The sequence below is a fragment of the Callorhinus ursinus genome, unplaced genomic scaffold (genome assembly GCF_003265705.2).
Source record: "Callorhinus ursinus isolate GAN/ISIS: 27379988/994484 unplaced genomic scaffold, GSC_fseal_2.0 scaffold13, whole genome shotgun sequence".
Taxonomy (NCBI): Eukaryota; Metazoa; Chordata; class Mammalia; order Carnivora; family Otariidae; genus Callorhinus; species Callorhinus ursinus.
Window position 1 is genome coordinate 38395008 of NW_027397075.1, and position 22195 is coordinate 38417202.

A 22195-nucleotide genomic window follows, 5' to 3' on the forward strand; every position below is an offset into this window, starting at 1 on the left:
CAGGCTCCTTGGGAGTGGTGGGTGTAGGCTCCTTGGGGGCTGTGGGTGCAGGCTCTTTGGTGGTAGGGGGTGCAGGCTCCTTAGGAGTGGTGGGTGTAGGCTCCTTGGGGGTTGTGGGGGCAGGCTTTTTGGTGGTAGTGGGTATAGGCTCCCTAGGAGTGGTAGGAGCAGGCTTCCTAGGGGTGGTGGGTGCAGGCTCCTTGGGGGTGGTGGGTGCAGACTCCTTGGGGGTGGTAGGTGTAGGCTCCTTGGGGACTGTGGGTGCAGGTTCTTTGGTCATAGTGGGTGCAGGCTCCTTGGGGACTGTGGGTGCAGGCTCCTTGGGGACGGTGGGTGTAGGCTCCTTGGGGGTGGTGGGTGTAGGCTCCTTTGGGGTGGTGGGTGTAGGATCCTTGGGGGTGGTGGGTGCAGGCTCCTTGGGAGTGGTAGGTGCAGGCTTCTTGGGGGTGGTGGGTGTAGGCTCTTTGATGGTGGTGGGTACAGGCTCCTTGGGAGTGGTGGGTGTAGGCTTCTTGGGCGTAGTAGGAACAGGCTTGAGGGTGGTGGGAGTGGTCTCCTTGGTGGTGGTGGAAGCAGGGGATTTGGTTGTAGTTTCAGCTTCGGATGTAGATTTAACAGGAGCTTTGGATGTGGGTAAAAAATCTTTAGGAGGTTTTTTCTCTGCATTTCTTGTCTCTTTAGTTGAAGTAGTCTTCTCTTTTGTTCCACTTGAAGTCTCTTTGTTTGTTAAAGAAGTCTCTTTAGTTTCAACTGTTGGCTCCTTATTAGGTGTTGAAGGTGTCTCTTTGGATATATCAGAATTAGGTGGAAGACTGGGTTTAGGATTTATTGGTTTGCCGGTTGTAATCTTGGGAGATGTGGTAACTTTATTGCGTTGGGTAGTAGGAATGTCAGGAGTTGGGGTCAGCTTGATGTCACCATTGTCCAGTCCACTTCCAGCTTCATCTACAACTGGTGGTTCTGGAGTAGGTTTCTTTTTGGGTGTTCTTTCCTTGTTATCTGTTACTAGAAAAAAATACACACCTCTTTTATTTTTGAGTAGTTTTCAATAGTGACCTAAAGATCCCATCCTTATCAACTAGCTATGTATCCCAAGCAAATTGCTAACCTGTAATATGTCTATTAACTTGTTATAAAATGGTAAATACTGAACTTATCTGATTGGCCTATTTTAGGGAATTAATGAGAAGGGGTGAAAAGCACAAGTTAAAGTCTATACAATTAATGTATAGAAACAAGTGGCAGCTTTGAAATGACCAACATGATCAACAACACTAATTCATCTCTATGTGAATGCTCTTTGGCCCTCACTCTCTCCCTTCCTCTTATTTCACATTGCTCAGTGACCCGTCATCCCCTCTGGAAACCTAGTTCCAACATCTTGTAGATTCACTGCACCAGTTGCCTCAGAGACCTCTACAACTACAACCCCAGAAATCTGTCCAGTCACCCCAATGGTCCCTACTGAGCTCTGTTTCCATACACATGGCTGTTAGCTGCTCTCTTTCCTCGGCGCACCTAAACTCAGCAGCCCCGGCGATACAGAGATTAGGATGCCATGGCAGCAAAAGACCCTGTTCAACAGGATTTCTCATAGCAGCTACCCCATAGGTGAATTTCAGAGCCCAAAGAGCATATCAAGAGCTCATCACTGAGATGAGTTCCATTTAATAAACATGTACTGCACTTCTATGGTGTGCAAGACTCTTTGGATGAATCAAAGACTATGTATTTGGCTATTCAGCCAGAGAAAAGCCTTCAGGGGAAATAACAACCACCCCGGAAATAGAGTTCTTCAAAACTCCAGTATCCAAAATTCAGTATTTCCTGGAGAAAGAATATATTTTAGAATTTCAGGAAATAAAAGCAGAACAAAGGGAATCTCTTTTCAGAAAGTAAAAGCATGATCTGTAGTGCATTCTCTACTACAAAAAAAAAAATCAGCCAGATATGACATAGAATTTATTAGAAAAATAGTAAAAAGGAGCTGTAAAATGTGGGTAATAATACCACCTTTCCCAGAGATGTGTATGAGACTTTAATGGATTAACATTTTAAAGCACTTAAAGCAGCACATAAGTGTTTGCAAAATAAAATAAGTAAAAATTAAAGGAAAAATAACACAAGGAACCTAAAGGAGAAGAAAGAAAAATGTATCAGGTGGACAGGAATTAAACTTGAAAACCATAAATGAGCATCTCGTGTCGTCCTGTGGTTCCAGAGCTGCTGCTCTAGCATCTTCTTATCCTTTGCTTTAAAGAATGGTTTCTTAGCTGCTTTGCACTAGTTTCCTATGGGAAACTAGTATCTTCCACAATAATTTTTACAAATCTATACACGCCCCAAGTACTGAAATGTCCTCAAATCATTCTACCAACACGCATTGCTTTCAGACAATTATTATTAATATGGCATTGATACAGTCTTTGATCTTTATCAATGCTCAAACCTTTGGGTTTCTTCTTTAATTCTTTATTAGCAGCTGAATTTTTGGAAGACTTGATTTTCCGAATAGTTGAAGAGGAAGAGGAAGAGGAAGAAGACTCTTGATTTTCAGAAACAGAATGTTCTATAAATCAAATAAAAAGGTTGATCACATCAACTGTAATTTAAAGCAAAAAACCACCAGTCCAAATGCAACAAGAAATAATGTTTACTGAGGTACAAATGTCTGTGTTTTGCTTTTATTTTATCAGTAATATGATCAACTGTTCTTTTAATTTGTCAGTTAAAAGTAAGGTAGCTAAGCTTCTCACAGGTACTAGCAATATATTACTTTCTCTCAACTTTCCCCTCTCTCACAGAATCTAATTATTCTGCAGAAAATCACCTGAGATTTTTTTTTTTCCAATGAGATGTGTTTCTTCTGATTATTTTAACCTACACCCATGCTGGGTTCAGTTATAAGAAAAACAAATAGCTGATGGTTTATAATTTGGCTAAAGAAAAATAAACAGCTGAGGGTTTATAATTTGGCTTAAACTTTGACTTTAAACACATTTTAAAAAGTGTAATGAGCCTTTCAAGACTCACATGATTCCCCTACTCTATGAAGAGTCTTACAAAAGTAGTCCACCTACAGCTTAGTCCCTCTCAAAACCTTTTATTCATCTGTCATCTTCCTACCTTCTGTTATTTCCTCTGATTCTATCACTTTCTTAGTCATCTTCTTGTTTGGTGCTTTGGGTGAACGTTTGGTTGTTGATTTGATGGTTTGAGATGCTCCTGGAGGTGGAGGTGCAGTCTTTGAAGATGGTGGTGATGTGGGATTATGCACTGAGGCCAAGCAAGACAGGTGGATTAACATCTTGTTGACATTCATCAGCAACTCTTAACTGTGAAAGGCATGGATGCATCTGGCTTCAAGAATCGATGCTGGTGAAAACCAGCGTAGGCATGCTCTTAGCCTAACACTAGTTACTCCAATTCTAAAGATGCATTGCTATAAAATATTGGTTCTAAGATTGTTATAAGTTTTGACAAGGGGCAAAGGCTCAGGGGTCAGAAAACCTGAATTCCAGTCCTTGACCTGCAAGGTGCTATCCTTGTGACCTTGAGCAAATGAGCTAACCCTGTCTTGAACTTTGTTTTCTTGTCTGCAAATTGAGATGTTTATTCTAGATGATTTCTGAAGGTATTTCCTGGCCTAAACCATACTTGCCTCTATCAGCTCCGTCCCTTATGCCAATCTTCTGTGATGATAGAAATAATTACTGCATGTGAGCGAAAGGTATTTGTGCTCTCAGGAAGAGAAATATAATAATTACATTTGTCCTGTTTTTATATTCATTTAAATCAAATGATGCCAATTCACCTTTTTTTTAAATTACAAAATTTCTGCATGAATATTTACTCTTATAAAAAGTTCACACCTTCACGTTATGCTTTTCTGAAAATGTGTGGCCCTTCCCCAGGTTAAACAACTGTTAATGGTTTGGTGTGTATCTTTGAAACCTTTTCTGTCCTACCCTTTCTATGTCTAGAAGGGAAGGCATGGGACATGTTTTGATCATTAGGAACCAGAAGAAAAGGAGAGGGACTTCTGAAAGATAAGAAAGCAGAGAACAGTGGGGAGGCTTTGAGTAGAGAGAGTTGTGATAAATACTGCTGCTCTCACCGCACACCCCCTAGGAACTCCGGCCAGCACAGTCTCCATGAGCTGACGACCACACTCCTTCCTCTGTATCTCCCACCAAATAGCTCAATTTGAGAAACAGTTCTGCCATACTAGCTAGTGATCTTGAGCCAAACAACCTCCTGGACTGTTTTCTCACCCACATTTCTTCAGTTCTCAAGATGTTATAATTTTGAGATACATAGATGCTTACAACAGTATCTATACGTCAATCCCGAAACAACCTAAGAGGTGACTGGTAAGATAGTTTGGTGGTTATTTTTTAAAAATGAAGTAGTGAAGCTCTGGGTGGTTCCATTCTTTTCAGTGGAAACCCCAACTGTCCTTGTGAATTCTGTAAATGAAGCATGACCTTCATCAATTTTTTTCATTTAGCATAAGCCTCAGGTAATCTGACCTACCACCTAGTAGCATAAAGCATTGTCTTTATTAACATGTTCTTGCAGTGCTTCATCACTCTCTAACTATCCTCCCTCCCCACCCATCCTCTGCCCAAAATAAAGTCTTAATTTTTGTCTCACAGCCAAAACAATTATCAGGGCACTGAATAAATATGTATCCTTCATCCTGAGATCCTTCTGAGAGCTGCAGGAACTCGGCAGAGTTTTTGATTATATGGGTGTTGTCTCCATCATTTCTGGAATGCTGTCCAATGAAAACATTGAACAGTTAAGAAATAGCCCTCAACTATGCTGATTAACAGTTTTTTACCCTATTTCTCCACTGTTCCAAAGAAGCAGGGGACGTACAGCCTTGTTTAAATGAAATGATAAGATTATGCAAGCAATGCTTATTTTCACCTTTACCTCCACAAATATTGTTGTTTTAAAAGTAGAATTTAAGAGGAAACATTTGGTAAAAGAAAGGAATTCGTTATTTTTTAAATTTTTTTTAAATTTTTTTTTTTTTGGAAAATCTGAAGAGTTTTATTGTACTCTCAGAGTACTACTTCAGGACCTATAACCAGAGAAGAGGATTTTAAAATGGGACAATATCCCTTTTTATCGATTCTACCACACAGAGGGATTTAGATAGAGACTCATGGACTGCAGAGATGGGAAGAAACATACAACAGACGGTTAACAACTTCTTGGTAGGTTTGCCTATAAATGTAATGTCTTTAAGTCCTAAGTTGACTAGTTTAGAGAAGCTGAAAGTGTCATTCTCTCCTTCAATATACAATCAAAAACACTGAAGCCAAAAACACAGCTAGCCCAAAGGACCACCAACTTTGTGGGGTCAGCACCATTAGGATGAGACAAGAAATCCCTGAGTGAGCTGGTTACTGTTGACTTCACCTGAAATTGAACCACACCTGAGGAAAAAGCACATACACTTAGCCCCTATCCTCTCTGTTCCTCAACCAGCAATCACTGATACTCCTGGAGCCTGGCGGAGCCCGTCAGTCCTGTTGGAAGAGGCTTTCCTTCTTTAATTCATTCTTGGTGAAGCAAAATTAATACAAAGTGGCTTGTGTTAGTAAAATCAAGTCCCTAGATGCATATTAGACATTATCAGCGAAGCTGAGGTAGGTGTGCAGGTCTGGCCGCACTTGAGAGGTGCTGATTGGCATCATGATGCTTACCTTTTCCACAAAAATTCTCATAATCAGGACAGCACTTGCCATACTTCTTACAATCTGAGTCACAGTCACATGCCCTCCCTCTTGCAAAGGACTCGAAGCAGCGGCCTTTACAGGAAAGCTCTACCCAGAGCAAAACAAAACATTACAGATTATTGATTATGCAGTCACACCCATGTACTGATAGCCATTTCCCACCTGATAGCTGACTGGAGTTCCAAAAGTTCATTTCTGAGTCTTTCATTTGGGATTTGGAAAATAGGTGGTTTTCCAAGTGGAGAAGTCAAGAAAGAAATATGATGACTCAGAGAAGGTTTTCTTGCCCTTCGAGGCTCCGAGAGACACCCCAGTGCTGAGCCGTTTCACATATGTACAGTGGAAAGGTGGGAACCCTTCATATGAAATCCTCCATCCTCTTCACCTTGCACCCACTGCTTTGTAATTGATGTTTATTAAATGAACGTTCAGACCTCACAACAATATTCCAAAGAGCTGGCTTAATATAGATGGGTCCCTGTTTAGGCTAAAAAATCACTTATAATGCAGAGACTTTTATTATGACGAACTGAGCAAGGTGTAGAGTTGGAAGATTTCAGCCTAATCCCATAGCCTGGATTATGCCTGCTCATGTCAAAACCAGCCTCGGCTAGAGGCACAGTAACTTACCAAGGCCTATTTGAAATGATCACCTTGTACGACACATAACTGTACAGCAATATATTTATCAACTTCACCTACAAATTCTAAAGTGAGCATAACTCTGAACCATTTTGAATTATAATTTTCAAAAGTTGGAGATTGAAATGTCCCTGTGTTAAGAAAATGATCCAAAAGTGTTCAAGGGAAATACCACTCATAATTTGAAATTCAGACCCTTTGGGTTTTAACTGAAATTCCTCATGAAACACTAATGCTTCATATTTAAATTGCCTTTTTTTGGGTACTTTAGAAACATATCCAAAAGTCCAACAGTCGATAAGATTATTTTATATCCATGGATTCTTTTGATGAAACTATTGAAGGACCCCAACACTAAGCAATTACATCTCTGATTTACTTAATGACTCCCGAGTCACAGTATTCTCTACATTTTACTTGGGACTAGTCACCCACCTTGTGCACCTGACAGATCTCCAGGCTCCCCTCCCCACCCTCCTCCCCCCACCCCGCCAGGCCCGAGTTCTGACACCATCCTTAGGTACAGCACACTGCAACACGTATGCGAGGAAGGGAAGGCACTTGAGCAAAGAGAAGAGCAAGAGTGGAAACAGGTGCAAGGGGACCCACAGAACAGTGTCGCGGGACAGGGGAGACACTAGCTGTCAGGACTTACCTATGGTGCAGGCTTTCTTGAAATCAGGGCAGCACTCCATGTAGTGTTGACAGTTATAATCACAGTTGCAGGTGGCATCTCTAGAATACCCTTCCCCACATCTCCCTGCACAGCTTGGTAAATCTAAAATTATACAATACTGTCGTAAACAGGGCCAAACCACTTCACGGAAAGGAAGAGATCTAATGAGAAGGATAAAGCCACTTGGCGAGGGAGAATTTTATCAATCGGAAAAGGTCGGGAATGATGGGTAGCAATGGGTCCTGGTGAACTTAGCCTGATGGCGTATGTGACCTTGATCGTGCCACTTTATTCTTCACTAGACTGAGAAGACAAATACACTTTTGAAAATCAGGCAAAGTTAAGGGCTTTGCAAAAAGCCGGTAACATTCCTGGGGGAAGGGTAGTAGCTAGGGCTCTCCTGAGGCTGCTGCTAATGAGAACCAGCTGACATTTCTTCAGCGTCTCTGTGCTGGGCACTGAGTCATACGTTATCTCTAATGTTTATGAAAATGTTGCCAGGAGAGTATCAGTAGCCCCTTTTGAGAGAGGAGGAAGCTGAAACACAGAGACTTTAGGGACACCCAGTGAATAGTTCCAGGATATATGTATTACAGGTCAATTAGTACCTATTAATTATTCATACTGACCTCTTTCACCCTCAGAAGTGTCCTGATTTGCATAATACATTATATGGTCACTCTGAAATCTCTGATTCTAAAGCCCACACTTTTCCCACCCAATCACACTGCGTCTCATCTCTCATGTTGAGTTTAAAGCAAGCTGGTTATGCCAGCAAAAACTTCCCTCGGCTTCCTCTTCTTTTTATTCATGAGGATAACCGCGTTCTTTAAATGTTGAGGAAGTCAGATGCTTGCAACCACAGTTACGGTGAACCCAATAGGTAACTGTTCAAATAGCATCTGGGCATGAATATAAAGGTCAGAGTTATTCTGGGTAAAACAAAACAAAAATACAAAAAAAAGTGGGATGATCCTCAAATGTATTTTGAAGAATCCCTTGGAAAACACCTTCCTCAGAGAATAACCACAAAAATGTAACAATGGAATACGTCTCTGGAATAGAAACTGTCAGGTGCAGTGTCCTAAAGCCAAACAGGGAAGTTGAAACACATTGGAAAAATCTCAAAATAATGAGTCCGGGAAAGTGAAAGTCTTCATGTGCAAAGAAAAGAGTAAATATTAGGACAACCTTCACAACCTTTGCGTACATATGTGCACAATACACACAAAAATGCATATATAGTGTATGTATATAAATACATATATTATATATAAAGGAAAAAGAATGAGAAGAAGTTGAGAAGGCAAGACAAGCAGACAACACAACATTAAAGGCTATTCTTTTCTAGTTAGCAGATTTCTGAAATAGGAAATCAGTTATCTTTATAGGAAGAGCAATTATTTTCATAGATTAAATGACTGTCCTCCTCTTATTGCTGTTAATTTTAACAACTAATTTTAAATTCATTCATTTAAAGGAAAGTAAAACCTTTTTAGAGAACAACTGATCTTATTACAGAGGAAAGGTAGCTTAGGAAATGCTCTCAGTGTTGTGAGCCTTATAATACTCTCACCAGAGAGCAGAGGAGTCTAGAGATGATGTGGTGGCCATCATTCCTTATTAAATATTCACATTTGCTTTCACGTGTTTTTCCATCTTATCTAAGTGATTCTGAAACTATGTCCATGGCAGGCAGTTATCTCTCATGCTTAGGCTGGTGAGAATTTTAACTATTTTCCTGGAAGTGTCTATTTTATAAATATAATTTCACCATAACAATCATGCACCTAGATTTTTCTTCTCTCCAGTTTTGCTTGTCAAAGAAACAAAAAAGGAAACGAAAATCCAACACTTGGTATTATTGTCACTCATCAACCTTGATCGCATGCTAGAGACCTCGGCTAAGGTGATTGCATTGAATGTATCTTAACATTCTCTAAAATGAATAACAAGAACCGTTCATTCAGGACTGCCTGTTTTTGGAAAACTGGAATAGTTCATTATCATAATATATGACATGTGTGCGAATGTAAGTCATATCTGGATGACTAGTCCTTGTAAGAAAGACAGAAATTTCAAGATTAACACAAGGCCTTTTGAAATTTTGTAAATGTTCATTGTAATATGATACCTAGTTCTCCATGATGCCAAAATAAGTCCTCAATAATGTATGTGATGTAAAGACTAGTTAAACTTATTGTAAACATGGAAGCAAAAATTACATGTTATTTCAACATTGTTCTTTTCAGTTTGTCTGATGATGCTCCATCACACTAGCATAGTATTATCCCATGTCTGTATTTTGTTGAACTTTTGAAGAACCATAAAAATAAGGAGCACAAAAATTATTCTATAGAAAAACTCATAACTTGAAAGATTTCATAAGACATGAGAAAAATGTGAGAATTCCAAAATGCTTATAAATATGCCATATCTGCTTCACGTAACTTTAAAATTACACATTAAACTCAAAACAAATATATGTCTTTAGAAATCTCTTTCTTTTGTTGTAGTAATAGTCAACACAGAATGATTAGCAACAGCTGTTAAATAAAAGTCTTTTGGACGGTTAAGATACCTTGAGAAGAAACTTGCTGAATCAAGAAAACAGAAAGTAGCAGCAAGTATGTGGGAAGTATTTTCCACTCCATGGCTGTTTCCAGGTACTGAGCCCTCACTGCAAAGAAAAGAAAAGTATCAAAAAACTGCTCTTTAGTCTCACTAGTTTATGACTGTGTCACTTACCATGTTTCAGTAACTTTTAAAAGGCAATTTAATGATAAAACCACCCCACTCTTGAAACAAGACTTTTAAAGATAATCAGCCTTAATTCTATCATAAATATTTCACCATTAGATTTAATCTTATGCAGAAGAAATCATCAAGTCACCATCTCAATCATGTTACTGTTCATTTTAATACTTTTGAATTCCCCCCAAAAGGAAAACAACCTTATCTCAACACTATTTTAAATTATAGCATATACTTACAGGGTAAGGTTTAAATTCCAGCTTGGGGAAAAAAAATAAATAAATAACCAACTTCAGTAAAATGTAGTGTAACAAACACAGAAGTGACCATTCCAACTTTCCCTTAACTCTCCGTATAAATTTGTGAGCTTCCAACAGGTGTATTGCATAGCTGTGGTCCTTCTCAAAACTTTCCTACTACTATCCTTATAAATCTTTTTCAAACTCCTTGACTAAAGCATATCCCTATTGAATTGAAAACACATTTAATCCCACGAAGCAAGTTAACTTTGACACTTACCCGTAAAAGCAATAATGAGTTTTTCCAGTGTCCTGGAAGCCTTATATATCAGTGCAAATATATTGGGATGAACCAATTAGTCCAAAGGTTAGACAGAATCAACAGTGACAACCTATGAAATCAAACTTTCCTCATTTGTTGGAAGAGGGCCCAGACAGCTAGACTTAGGCAACATCTGGAAAACACTTCCATTAAGAAAAATGACTACTACAAAATAAATTTAGGATTATTAGCCAAAACACACTTCTAATTTCTGAGTGAAGTGAACAAATTGTTCTGAGATGGTAAATAGTTCTGACAAGTCTTGACAAGCATATCAAAGCAGCAGTGTCCAAACAGTCAAATGTTGGTATCACTTCTTGCTTTTATTTCCCCCCACCAGCTAAATCTAGCAAAAAGTGATTTTGAAACTTATCTACTGTCAGTTTGTGGCGTAAATTTTCTTAACTTACACAATTAAATCAAATGTCCATTTCTTGAGTGCATTTTCACTGAGCACAGAAAAAATGCTCTACATTGGCACAGGGTGGACGGTCTACACTGTGTATTTTCTAGCTTCCTTTACCCGGTAAAACCTTGCTTTGAAAGTGTAGATTTCTCCCTTAGTCCCTTTATTTAAGCACAGCAGTGTTTGGGAATGGTCTTTTAAATTACTAATTCAGCTTCGTTACCCCAGAAAATGTGAACTGTCATCTTGCAGAGCTAGGTCAGCTCTGCTCAAGGTTTTACCTCAGTTTGATATGAAATGTTCCTGTTAAAATCCTATCTCCCGGGGCCCTGACCATGGATTTGGCTCAGGTTATGATCTCAGGGTCATGGTATAGGGCCCCTAATCAGGCTCTGCGCTCAGTATGGAGTCTACTTGAGATTCTCTCTCTTTGCCCTCTGCCTCTCATGCATGTGCTCTCTCTCTAGAATAAATAAATGAATCTTTAAAGAAAAAAAAAATCCTATCTACCTGCGTAAGGCCTAGCTTGTGTCCTGCTACCTCCCTGAAACCTTCCCAAATCAACCCCAGCCACATCCAGAATCACAGTCAACAAAGGAACTGCCTTTTACGGCAATTATCTGTTTATCTGTCTCCTGCCCACTCCCCCAGGCCACAGACTGTGGTTTCCCCAAGGACAACCAACACCTGTTCCGTCCTTCTGTTGCCAACATGTAGTCCAGTGGTTTACTGAGGTTGTGCGTTTACTGCGTGCTCGTCCAACCAAATGGTCATATTCCATGGTGTAGTAGGTATTTGGTAGGTACTGCGTTTAAGTAGCACAAAATACCTTTAAGTTATATATAATCCTCCACATTTTACAAATAAAATGAAAACCCACAAATAAAAAAATCTCTGACCCATTGAGGATACATAAGGAGTAGGGGCCAGAGCCAAGATTTGAACCCGTGTCTTTTCATTTCAAGTTCTCCCATGTTTCTACAAACTGAGGGTTGCTTGAGGGGAGGTGGGTGGGAGGATGGGGTAACTGGGTGATGGGCAGTAAGGAGGGCACTGGGTGTTGTATGCAACTGATGAATCACTGAATTCTATCTCTGAAACTAATAGTATATGTTAATTAAATTGAATTTAAATAAATAAATAAATAAATAAAGTCACCTCATGTCTCTGCTATATCCAGCCCCTTGTGGTCAAAGCCATTGCTTAGTCCTTAATCATAGTACTAACTTTTACTCCTTTATGTGTATATGTGGGTTTATGAGATTGTGACCTTTGTTAAGACGGATTATAACATAAGCATCTCTTTTGTTACCACAGTGCTTATTCTGGGCTAAATCTATCATGTAATAGGAAAAGTTTAGAGACTGTCTGCTCACCTCTAAATAATCTCCTTCCTCTGGGAACCACCCCTCCATCCTTAGGGGAATTTCCCTTGTAGCCATTTGAACACGTGTGATTTCGCCACACCCACCATAGCTGATAGGATTAGGGATAGAAACCTCAAATAAATTGGGCCAATATGTTTTCCTACAGAAATTTGGAATTGTGATTCAGACATGACAAGTTGCCTCCTTGCTCTGTATTGTTACAGCAGACTCCCCCTTTGAGGCTGAAGCTGGCTAAAGATGCTTTCTGCTACTTAAAATCACTAATCAATACAGAGAAGAGGTACAAAAGATCCTGTTGGATGGAACTGAACCAAATTCTATTCATTCTTAGCTTTCCTGAGGCCAAGAGGGGGAAGCTGGCTTTGTAACTTTTTCAAGTCAGACCTTTACAGAGTTCCCTTGTTATTTGTTCAAAATGCTGGGGATGCTATGAATATCAGCAATACATATACACACAGACACATATTCTTAAAATATAAATTGCTTTCTGATTATTGCCTTTTAGAGCTATCTGCACTATCACTTTTCTTCTTTGATCAAATTCTTGTAATGATGGCAAATGACATTCTTAACTTGACTGAAAAATCTGCTCCAGAAACACTTGTTCTTAAGCCCAGGTTTTATTCTAAAGTTGAAAACTGACAAATAAAGCAAACCACACACGCACAATGATGACCAATCATAACTCTAAACATATCCATTAACACATTCTCATTTTCATCAACTACGTTTTCTCTGCATAATAAAGCATGGAAAAGAAAGAAAACCCTCATTAAATGCCAAATTCCTGAGGTTTAATTTATCAATATCTGGTTTGCATAATTCTATTGGGTAATGAGGCTATCTGAGGAAGTAAAGTTTGCCCTTAGGGCACGGAAGCATTTTAATTTTATCTCCTAACTATATCTTCATAAACTGTACTAAATGCATCCTTCTGTGAATATTGAGCCCTTTAACCTTCCTTACTAATCACATAACAATCATTCCATTAGGTTATAGGTACCCCCTTTGAGATTTCTTTTCTCATTGAAGGTTTGTTTTTTTTTGTTTGTTTTTTTTTTTAGCATTCACTTAAACCTCATTTAACTGAGACAAAAATTATCCTAGGATTGTTTTCTGGCAGGGGGAGTCAGGGAGAGGTGAGGAAAGGGAGATAGAGAGGACTTAAGTAATACTGGATCCCGTACTCGTCTTCTAGAGGGTACCTCCACACCGTTCGTCCTCACAAACATCAGTTTCGGTCGGTACCTGACAGCCACACAGCGAGGCCTTCAGGAAACACTCAAGGGTGCTTAGGGGTATTTGCTCTGCATTAAATGATCCCAGACTGTTATGCCTTCTCCTTGCTGTGTTCTGTCTCCATCCCTGCCGTTAGCTGTCACTTCGCCCTATAGCCAGTGCTTCTGTTCCTAATGGCTTCTCTCCATCTTTCCACTTTTTTGATGTGTTTCATTTTCTTCCAGCAGCAGCCTAGGAAAAACTGAAGCATGCCAGGGGAAAACCACAGATGCAAGCTTGCTCTTTATTGCCCTAATTTTGTTCACAGTGCTGTTAGAGCACTCTGGAAGTGGAATACCTCGTTCTCCTCTCCTATGGAATAGTCCCCAGGATTTGGAGACTCATTCTGTCTGTTCTGCTTATGGCATTGTCACATACTGGGAAGGGGTGTGGCTTTCTTTCTGGATGTTGATCCAAAGTCTGACATTAGATAAGAAAAGTATTATTGCATTTGCTCTTGAAGAGTGCAGCCGTCTGATAATTGCTTCTGATTTTTTCTAGCTTTTTCTACCTGCCCAGCCAGAGATTACATGACCCATCTTCCTTTTCAGTTATGTGTGGCCCGGTGACTGCATTTTCTCCTATGAAAAGTGACTAGAAGAGATAGGTGCAACTTCCCCTCCTACTTTCCTAACAGAAAATCGCTTCCTCTGGACTTCCTGTTTTCCTCGGTTCTTCCCAGACTGGAAGGCAGACTTCAGAGACCAGACTTGATCATGCAGACGAGGATGGTAGCCTAGGGAATAGTACCATTTATGGAACACACAAGCACTCCCTTTCCCGGGACTAGTCAAGAAAGTTTCAGGGACACCTGAGTGGCTCAGTCAGTTAAGTGTCTGCCTTCGGCTCAGGTCATGATCCCAGGGTCTAGGGATCGAGTCCCGCATCTGGCTCCCTGCTTGGTGGGGAGCCTGTTTCTACCTCTGCCTGCAGCTCCCCCTACTTGTGCAGTCTCCCTCTCTGACAAATAAATAAATAGAATCTTAAAAAAAAAGAGAGAGAGAGAGAGTTGTATACAAGGAAATAAATCTCCATTTTATTTGGACAACTCTAATTTGGGGTCTTTTCATTACACCAATTTAGATATTACCCTAACATAGAAATCTTATGAAATTCCCAAATATTTAAGGGAGTGTATTCTAAAAGTTGATTTGGATACTGTACAACAATGTAAAGAATGAACTACTGGTAATAAACTATTGGTATGGGAAAGAGAGGTGAACTCTTTTTACTTGCAGATGACATAATTGTGTACGCAGAAAATCCCAAGGAATCCACAAAAAGCTGTAAAAATTAATGAATTTAGCAAGATCACAGGATAGAAGATGAATGTTGAGCCATGCATGAATTTAGATACACTGCCTCTACTGAATGTTTTGAGAATAGGAGTTCATTTATTTGTTCATTCATCCAATGCTTTTGATGAGCAAGCAGTGCTCACTACATATCGGCTCTATGTAAATTGCTGGAGATACATAGATTACATCGATGTGCAAGGTAGAGCGCCTGGTCCCTAAGAGATTTTGGTCAGGTAGCCAGACATTTAAACCAATTGTTTAAATAATATATGGAAATGAGGAGGCAATGTGGTGAACAGCTAAAATTGGGCTTTGGCATCAGTCAGACCATTGTTCAAATCTTAGCTTCATCTTCTGCAGGTGGGCTTATACAACTCTCTTGACTTATCTAGTCCTCGGTTTCCTTATCTGCAAAGTGGGAGCAATCATTCCCGTTGTTATTTGGCATTGCAGAGATGCATCAGAGATAAGAGAGAATTACACTGAACAGTAGTGACATGTGCTCAATAAATTGTAGGTATTATGATTGTGGTTATGGTTATGATTCAAGAGCTGTACCCCAACTGCTATGGAAACCTGGATGAGCAAGTGTTAACTCCACCCAAGGAATTCTTCACAGAAGGATGACATGTAATCTGGAGTCTGAAGGCTCCTATGTCTGGGACCAGGGGCAGTAGACAAAGACGGTAACAGTACGCAAAATGATATAGCTTCTCTTTTTCATTCTTCTTGCCTATTTTGCTTTTTAGCCCGTGGTAATCTGACTTATTGCATGGAACTGAACTGTAGAAGATAAAACAATGACCATATAATCATCCTAATATAGGCTTTTTCCAATGGACCATTTTAGTAACTTACTAACAATAGAGAATGTGTGGAGAATTTACAGTGTTACATGGTGCATATGTGTGAGTGTATTGAGTCTCACAGTGTTCTTATGAGATAATTATTAGTATTAAACCCATTCTACTTTTGAGATAGTAATTTGCATAAGATCACAAAACTAGACAACCAATAGATGGTAAAGTAAGGATTTTAACTCAGGCCTGTCTGACTACAAAGCCCATGACTTTAACCAGTTCCATGCCCCACATGCTATAATATGCAGGGTTAATCAGTCTTTTCTTTGTGCCTCTACCTAACTATATTTGTATTTCTCAATGGGCATTTCACACTTAATATCCATCTTTCTCACTAGGTCATAAACTTCTTCAGATTCCAGAGGGCTTACATCTTATTCATTTTGTAGCCTTTTTCACAGCTGGTATAGCTTCTTTTTGTACATGATTTGTATCTATATCCGCTTGTTCAAATCAACTTCAGTTTACCATTTTTCTTCTCATGGCCACTTTGCCCTCCTTTCTGTTTTCTAGCTCTTATCACTATAGCATTTCGATCATTCCAGTCTACCTTACCTGCATTCTGGGATTCAAGGCAGCATACTCTGTGATAGTTCAGACAAAATCATTACAAATTTATTTTCTAATAGCTAACAACATGACTAATTTTCCCATAACTATTTAAGTGTGTGAAAGTGAATTGGGGTGCTATAATAACTCAGGGTGACAAATATACTCGAGAATTGGGAAATTCGGAGAGTGGAAGCAATGTCTGGGTGTGGTTGAAGAACCACAGAGAGGTGGGACAGGAGGGAAGTCTCCCAAGAGACCATGTGGAGGACATTTCGTGAGTCACTCCAAAGCAGGAACACCAGGCTCTTCAAAGATATTGAATATCATGCACTTTTGGCCGATCCATACAACATTGCATAATCATCCTTGTAAAATCCCTTTCCCTGCCCTGGTGGCTAGTTTCTGTCAAAAGGATTGAGAAGCAGGATATTTGCAATGACTTGCTCCATTGAAACTTTATTAAGCCTGATTGGAAAACCCAATCAGAAGCTTAAAATAAGACAACGTGTCTCCCCTCTCTTGATCCTTTTTGCTAATCCCTTATGAACTTTGACACCAGAGGATCTTTACACCTCTGGGGGCTCCAGAGATGTTGGCTGAATGAATTAATGAATACATGCGACTTGTAATGTTAGCGCTCGTTCTGCCTTTCCCCAGGACTACGAAGGGAGGCTCTGGTATTTTACAAACCCCAGGGTTCTTTGTGTGTCCATTAGACCTCAAGAGTAAAGGGATAGAGAAAGGAGGTGAAACACAGGGTTATTTACTTGTCCTTTCATCTGTACTCTGCTCTTTCTCCAAAGGAAACATTTATGGCAGGGGCATCGATGGAGACCAGATCTTCTGTTTCCCCAAATCCTCCTTGAAGAGCTGTGTCCTTTATGGAGGTGAACTCAAGGCCACAGCTGTGCACCCCCCCAAGACTCTTATCAGGCTTTGGACAACACTCCCACCAAACCGTGCACATTTATTGAGTACTGACTAGGTACCAGGCACTTAGTTTCATTAGAGCTAAACAAACATAAATAAAAACAAAACCAGACAAAATAGCAAAGTAGGTTTTATAATTATTCTCTTTATAAATAAAGACAGTTTGCTAACTTTTCCTGTGGAAATGGTGGGAGCAATTTACACAATCTACAGAAGTAGATTTCTTTTTTTTTTTAAGATTTTATTTATTTATTTGAGAGAGAGAATGAGATAGAAAGAGAGAGCATGAGAGGGGGGAGGGTCTGAGGGAGAAGCAGACTCCCCGCTGAGCAGGGAGCCTGACGTGGGACTCAATCCCGGGACTCCAGGATCATGACCTGAGCCGAAGGCAGTCGCTTAACCAACTGAGCCACCCAGGCGCCCCAGAAGTAGATTTCTTTTAATATTACATTCCAAGTTCTAACACTGCATGACTCTGGATCTTTAAAACATTTCCCCCCTTATAAGATAGAGGTGTCTTCCTCCTTCATAGATGGGCTGTCATAATGAATTCAGCAGAATATGACAAGTACTCTAAGCCCCTAGTTTTCTTTTTTATCTAATTATAAAAATATGTTAATTGATGAAAGAAAAAAACTTTAGCTATAATTTTCTACCTTAACACAACTATTTACATTCCTATGTACTCTTCTTGAATTTGTCCCTATGCAACTAAAATCTTATAAATAAATATGTTCAAGATCAATAATTTATAGTTTTAATTATTTTTTTACTTATCGAATTAGCAAACATACTTACAGAATTATCCTGTTAATTCTTGTGTAATACTCTATGTACCATAATTTAATTTCATTCAGCTGTTTGTCTTTGTAAGACTATTTTTTGGCTGTTTTTTAATAAAAATGTGCATTTAGCTTTTTTCTCCATTAAAGAAAATTGGGGGCTCTATGCAGAAAATATAGGTCACTTGTACTTTTTTGTATTTTTGGAGTTTAGAAGAGGAAGTCATAGAAACAGTCTGAGCTTCAGCTGCATAAATTTAAACTTTGGGTTCCAAAGAAAATTTTTATATCATGCAGCTTGTAATTAGCTGTTCCCCCAAAACTTTGTGTATTACATTATGGAGTCTCCTCTCTTGATGGCCAGTGTGTAATTCCAGTCTGTTTAAAAGAAACAGCTTCTCCTTCTCCTAATTTCTATACACTCCGTGGCTCTATATAGTTGTATATACTACACTTCTTCGGGTGTATTTGTCCTTAAATCTGTCTGATTAACTCTACAAATGAGATTGAGCATGCTTTCATAATGAAATTGAATTTAGTAAATATCAGTAGAATATCCTTAGGGTCAATCTTTCTATTTTGTCTTCACAATTATTATTTTAAATGATATTTCATTTCAATCTTTATATAGTCTACTATTGACTTCTATACAAATGGTTCCAGTTCTTTTGCTCATGATTAATGCTACAATAGAGTCCTTTTTTCCATGCAGTTTCTACTGAATTTTACCTTTAAAATAAATGGCTGTGGGAACATCTTTATGACTCTTGATGATTATTGGCGAATTATCTGGCTGTCTGTATCACAAATTCATCAAAGGCAAAGAAATTGTCTCATATGCATTTGTATCCCCTGCACCTAGCAAAGACCTTGCACACGAGAGGTGTTTGATAAAATATCAAGTTGAATTTAATGAAAATGTAAAATTGTCGTTATTAGAACAGTTTTTAAATTCTTTTTTTTTCCTATCCCAACATTGGAAATGAGTTAGTACTTAGACACACACTACTCGTTTATTCTGCAGTATGCATTTGTAGAAAAGAGACTTAACTGATGGGTATGATCCCCGGCCTTGGAAAGCAGGTTGTAAAAACCCAATAAGGTAAGGAACAGTGCTGGGAAACAGGTGACTTCTGAAGGAACCTTCCATCAAATGACCCCAGAACTCAAAAAACAATCAGCCTCCTTAGCATTGAAACAAACACTGCTGTCTGCTTTGGTTCTCCTTTTTTTTTTCTTACTCACAGAGTTTATAGCTAGATATGCAGTGAGCAGATGAACACAGAAGGTCAAGCTGAGGCAAGTAGCCAAAAACTAATTTCTTGTCCGCCACCCTTTATCTCTTTCATGCTTCTTGTAGAAGAGGAATGTGGGGGACTTACGGTGAAAAAAAGTGAAAGGCCAAAAACAGATAAGTCTTGATGTAAATAGATGACATAGTCTTGCACAGAATCATCTATCTCACCTCTGGTGGATGGCAGGTAGGCATACCAGAGCAGAAAAGAGCCCAGTAATCCATACGAATGCCAGTAAAACTAAAATTGGAATTGCTGAAAACTTTTGCAAAACCAATTGAACTATTTTATGGTTCTGTTTTGGGATCTAAATAATTAGTTTCACATGGGAAAGTAAAGAAGCTAGTGTGCAATATAATTATCTGGAAAAGTTACTATTTTTTATGCAATGACTCATTTTGCATCTCCCTTCTTGCCTTCCTGAGAGAGACTGGTTTGTTGAAATGACTTAATAGGCGCGGGATGGCTGGGTGGCTCAGTAGGTTAAGCGTCTGCCTTCGGCTCAGGTCATATTCCCGGGGTCCTGGGATCGGGTCCTGCATCAAGCTCCCTGCTCAGTGGGGAGTCTGCTTCTCCCTCTGCCTGATGCTCCCCCTTCTTGTGCTCTCTCTCTCTAACAAATAAATAAAATCTTAAAAAAAAAAAAGATTGAATAGGCCCTTAGCAAAGTAAAAGCTGGCCAGCACTCAGGTACTCTGCATAAAAATAAATAAATAAATAAATAAATAAATAAATAAATAAATAAAGGAAGCAGAGGGAATGAGCACTGCGTTGGAGGGAAGAGGGAGAGAGAAGAGACCTCTGATGGGATGAAAGTGGGGCGGAGGGGGGTATTGAGATAAACAGCAATTGGCTAATGGAGATTTATTAAGTCGGGTGCTATGCATGTGCATTGCAACTCCTCTTTTCCCTGTTCCTTACATAAACTGTAATAAATCCTGCTATGTCCACAAAAACTTTCGATATCAATGAATTTGTTAAGCAGATTTTTTAAAAATCATATATATATATATATTATACATATATAGCCCTTGAACAACATGGGCTTGAACTGTGCAGATCCACTTATTTGCAGACTTTTTTCAAGACTATAAATGTATTTTCTCTTCCTCATGATTTTCTTTATACATTTTCTTTTCACTAGCTTACTTTATTGTAAGAATATAGTATATGACACATATAATATACAAAATATGCACTAATCAACTTTATGTTATCGGTATGGCTTCTGGTCAACACTAGGCTATTAGTAGTTAAGGTCTGGGGACTAAAAGTTATACATTGATTTTTGACTGTACAAGGGGTCAGTGCCCTAAACCCTTGCATTGTTTGAAGGTCAACCGTATGTGTGTGTGTGTGTGTGTGTGTGTGTGTGTGTGTGTGTATGGTCAAGGTTGGCTCTCAGCAAAACCAGAAGCTGCATACGGACTACTTAATACTTTACTTTTTTTAGTAAAGATTTTATTTATTTGAGAGAGAGAGTGAGTGAGAGAGAGAGCACAAGCAGGGGCAGAGGGAGAAGCAGGCTCCCCACTGAGCAGGGAGTCCAACTCAGGACTCGATCCCAGGACCTTGGGATCATGACCTGAGCCAAAGGCAGATGCTTAACTAACTGAACCACGCAGGTGTCCCTCTAATACTTTACTTCTAAGGAAGCTGAATAATGAGATGACATTACAACCCAGAGTCCCGGGTTGAGGTATCTAAGGACTGGAGAGATAACAGTGTGGGTTTTTTTGTTGTTGTTTATACTTTATTTATCATTGAACAAAACAATAATTAATCATGATATAAAGAAAACAATTCTAACAAGTGAAAATTTTGAAATATAAAGGAAAAAGTAAGAATGGCTGTTTGTTGTTCATGGATTATGGCCAGTTCCTTCTTTCTTGATGGTGATTCTTATAAGTGATGCACTGTTACAAACCGGAATGAAGTCGGACAGCCAGAGTGACTCACCAAAGGGATAATGAGAAATTGGTCGACAAACTACAGCAACTTTTGGGTAATAGGTCACTTTATATCATCTGGCTGAAGCTACTATGCCTCTCCCTTTGCTCTTGGAATTTCACCTGAACATCCCTTTTCTGTTTCATTGTATCAAGGAAAGTTGGGTTCAACTTGCATTTTTTTTATTAAGATAAAATTGGTATATGACCTTATGTAAGTTTCAGGTGTACAACATTGTAATTCAGCATCTGTATGCACTACAAAGAGATCACCACTAAAAATTACCATCCATCACCATACAATTGACCCCCTTCACCCATTTCACCTTCCCCCCATCCCGCTTTCCTCTCTGATAACCACCAATCTGTTCTCTGTGTCTATGTATTTTATTTGTTTTCCTCTGGTTTTAGATCTTTTTTTAAAGGTTTTATTTATTTATTTGTCAGAGAGAAAGAGAGAGAGAGCACAAACGGGGAGCAGCAGAAGGAAAAGCAGGCTCCCTGCTGAGCAAGGAACCCAATGCGGGACTCCATCCCAGGATGAATGTAAAATACCCTGGAATCATGACCTGAGCCGAAGGCACTTAACTGAGGACCCACCCAGGGGTCCTGAGATCGTTTTGTTTTTTATGAGTAAAATCATATGGCATTTGTCTTTATCTACCTTACTTCACAGCATAATGCCTTCAGGGTCCATCCATGTTGTTGCAAATGGCAAGATTTCATTCCTTTTTGTGGCTGAGTAGTATTCCATTATAGATACATCTTTTTTATCCACTCATCCACTGATGGACATTTAAGCTGTTTTCATTTTTTGGCTATTCTAAATATTGCTGCAATGAACACAAAGGTGCATTTATCTTTTCAAATCAGTGTTTTTGTATGCTTCAGATAAATACCCAGAAGTGGAATTGCTGGATCATATTATTGTTCCAGTCCTAGTTTTTTTGAAGAATCTCCATATTGTTTTCCATAGCAGCTGCACTAATTTATATTCTTACCAATGCACGAGCATTATCTTTTCTCCACATTCTCTCCAACATTTGTTATTTCTTGTCTTTTTGATAGTAG

At 39.1% G+C, this 22195-nt stretch overlaps 1 protein-coding gene across 8 annotated transcripts in view; it reads right to left on the reverse strand.

The window, feature by feature from the left end:
- Positions 1-10601, reverse strand: part of PRG4 (proteoglycan 4) — a 15597-nt gene extending 4996 nt beyond the window's left edge. The window contains exons 1-7 of one of the 8 annotated variants that reach the window (XM_073900077.1): positions 10345-10601; positions 9653-9751; positions 7051-7173; positions 5721-5840; positions 3127-3276; positions 2450-2569; positions 1-1005 (exon numbers count right to left, since the gene is read on the reverse strand). The exon at positions 1-1005 is cut by the window's left edge and continues 609 nt beyond it. In XM_073900077.1, the coding sequence (XP_073756178.1) occupies positions 1-1005; positions 2450-2569; positions 3127-3276; positions 5721-5840; positions 7051-7173; positions 9653-9725 (1591 nt within the window). In that variant the 5' untranslated portion in view covers positions 9726-9751; positions 10345-10601. Of the gene's footprint in view, positions 1006-2449; positions 2570-3126; positions 3277-5720; positions 5841-7050; positions 7174-9652; positions 9752-10064; positions 10209-10344 lie in introns of those variants that run through there. The other 7 variants (XM_073900076.1, XM_073900080.1, XM_073900079.1 and 4 more) reach the window with 7 other exon arrangements.
- Positions 10602-22195: the final 11594 nt, after the last annotated feature.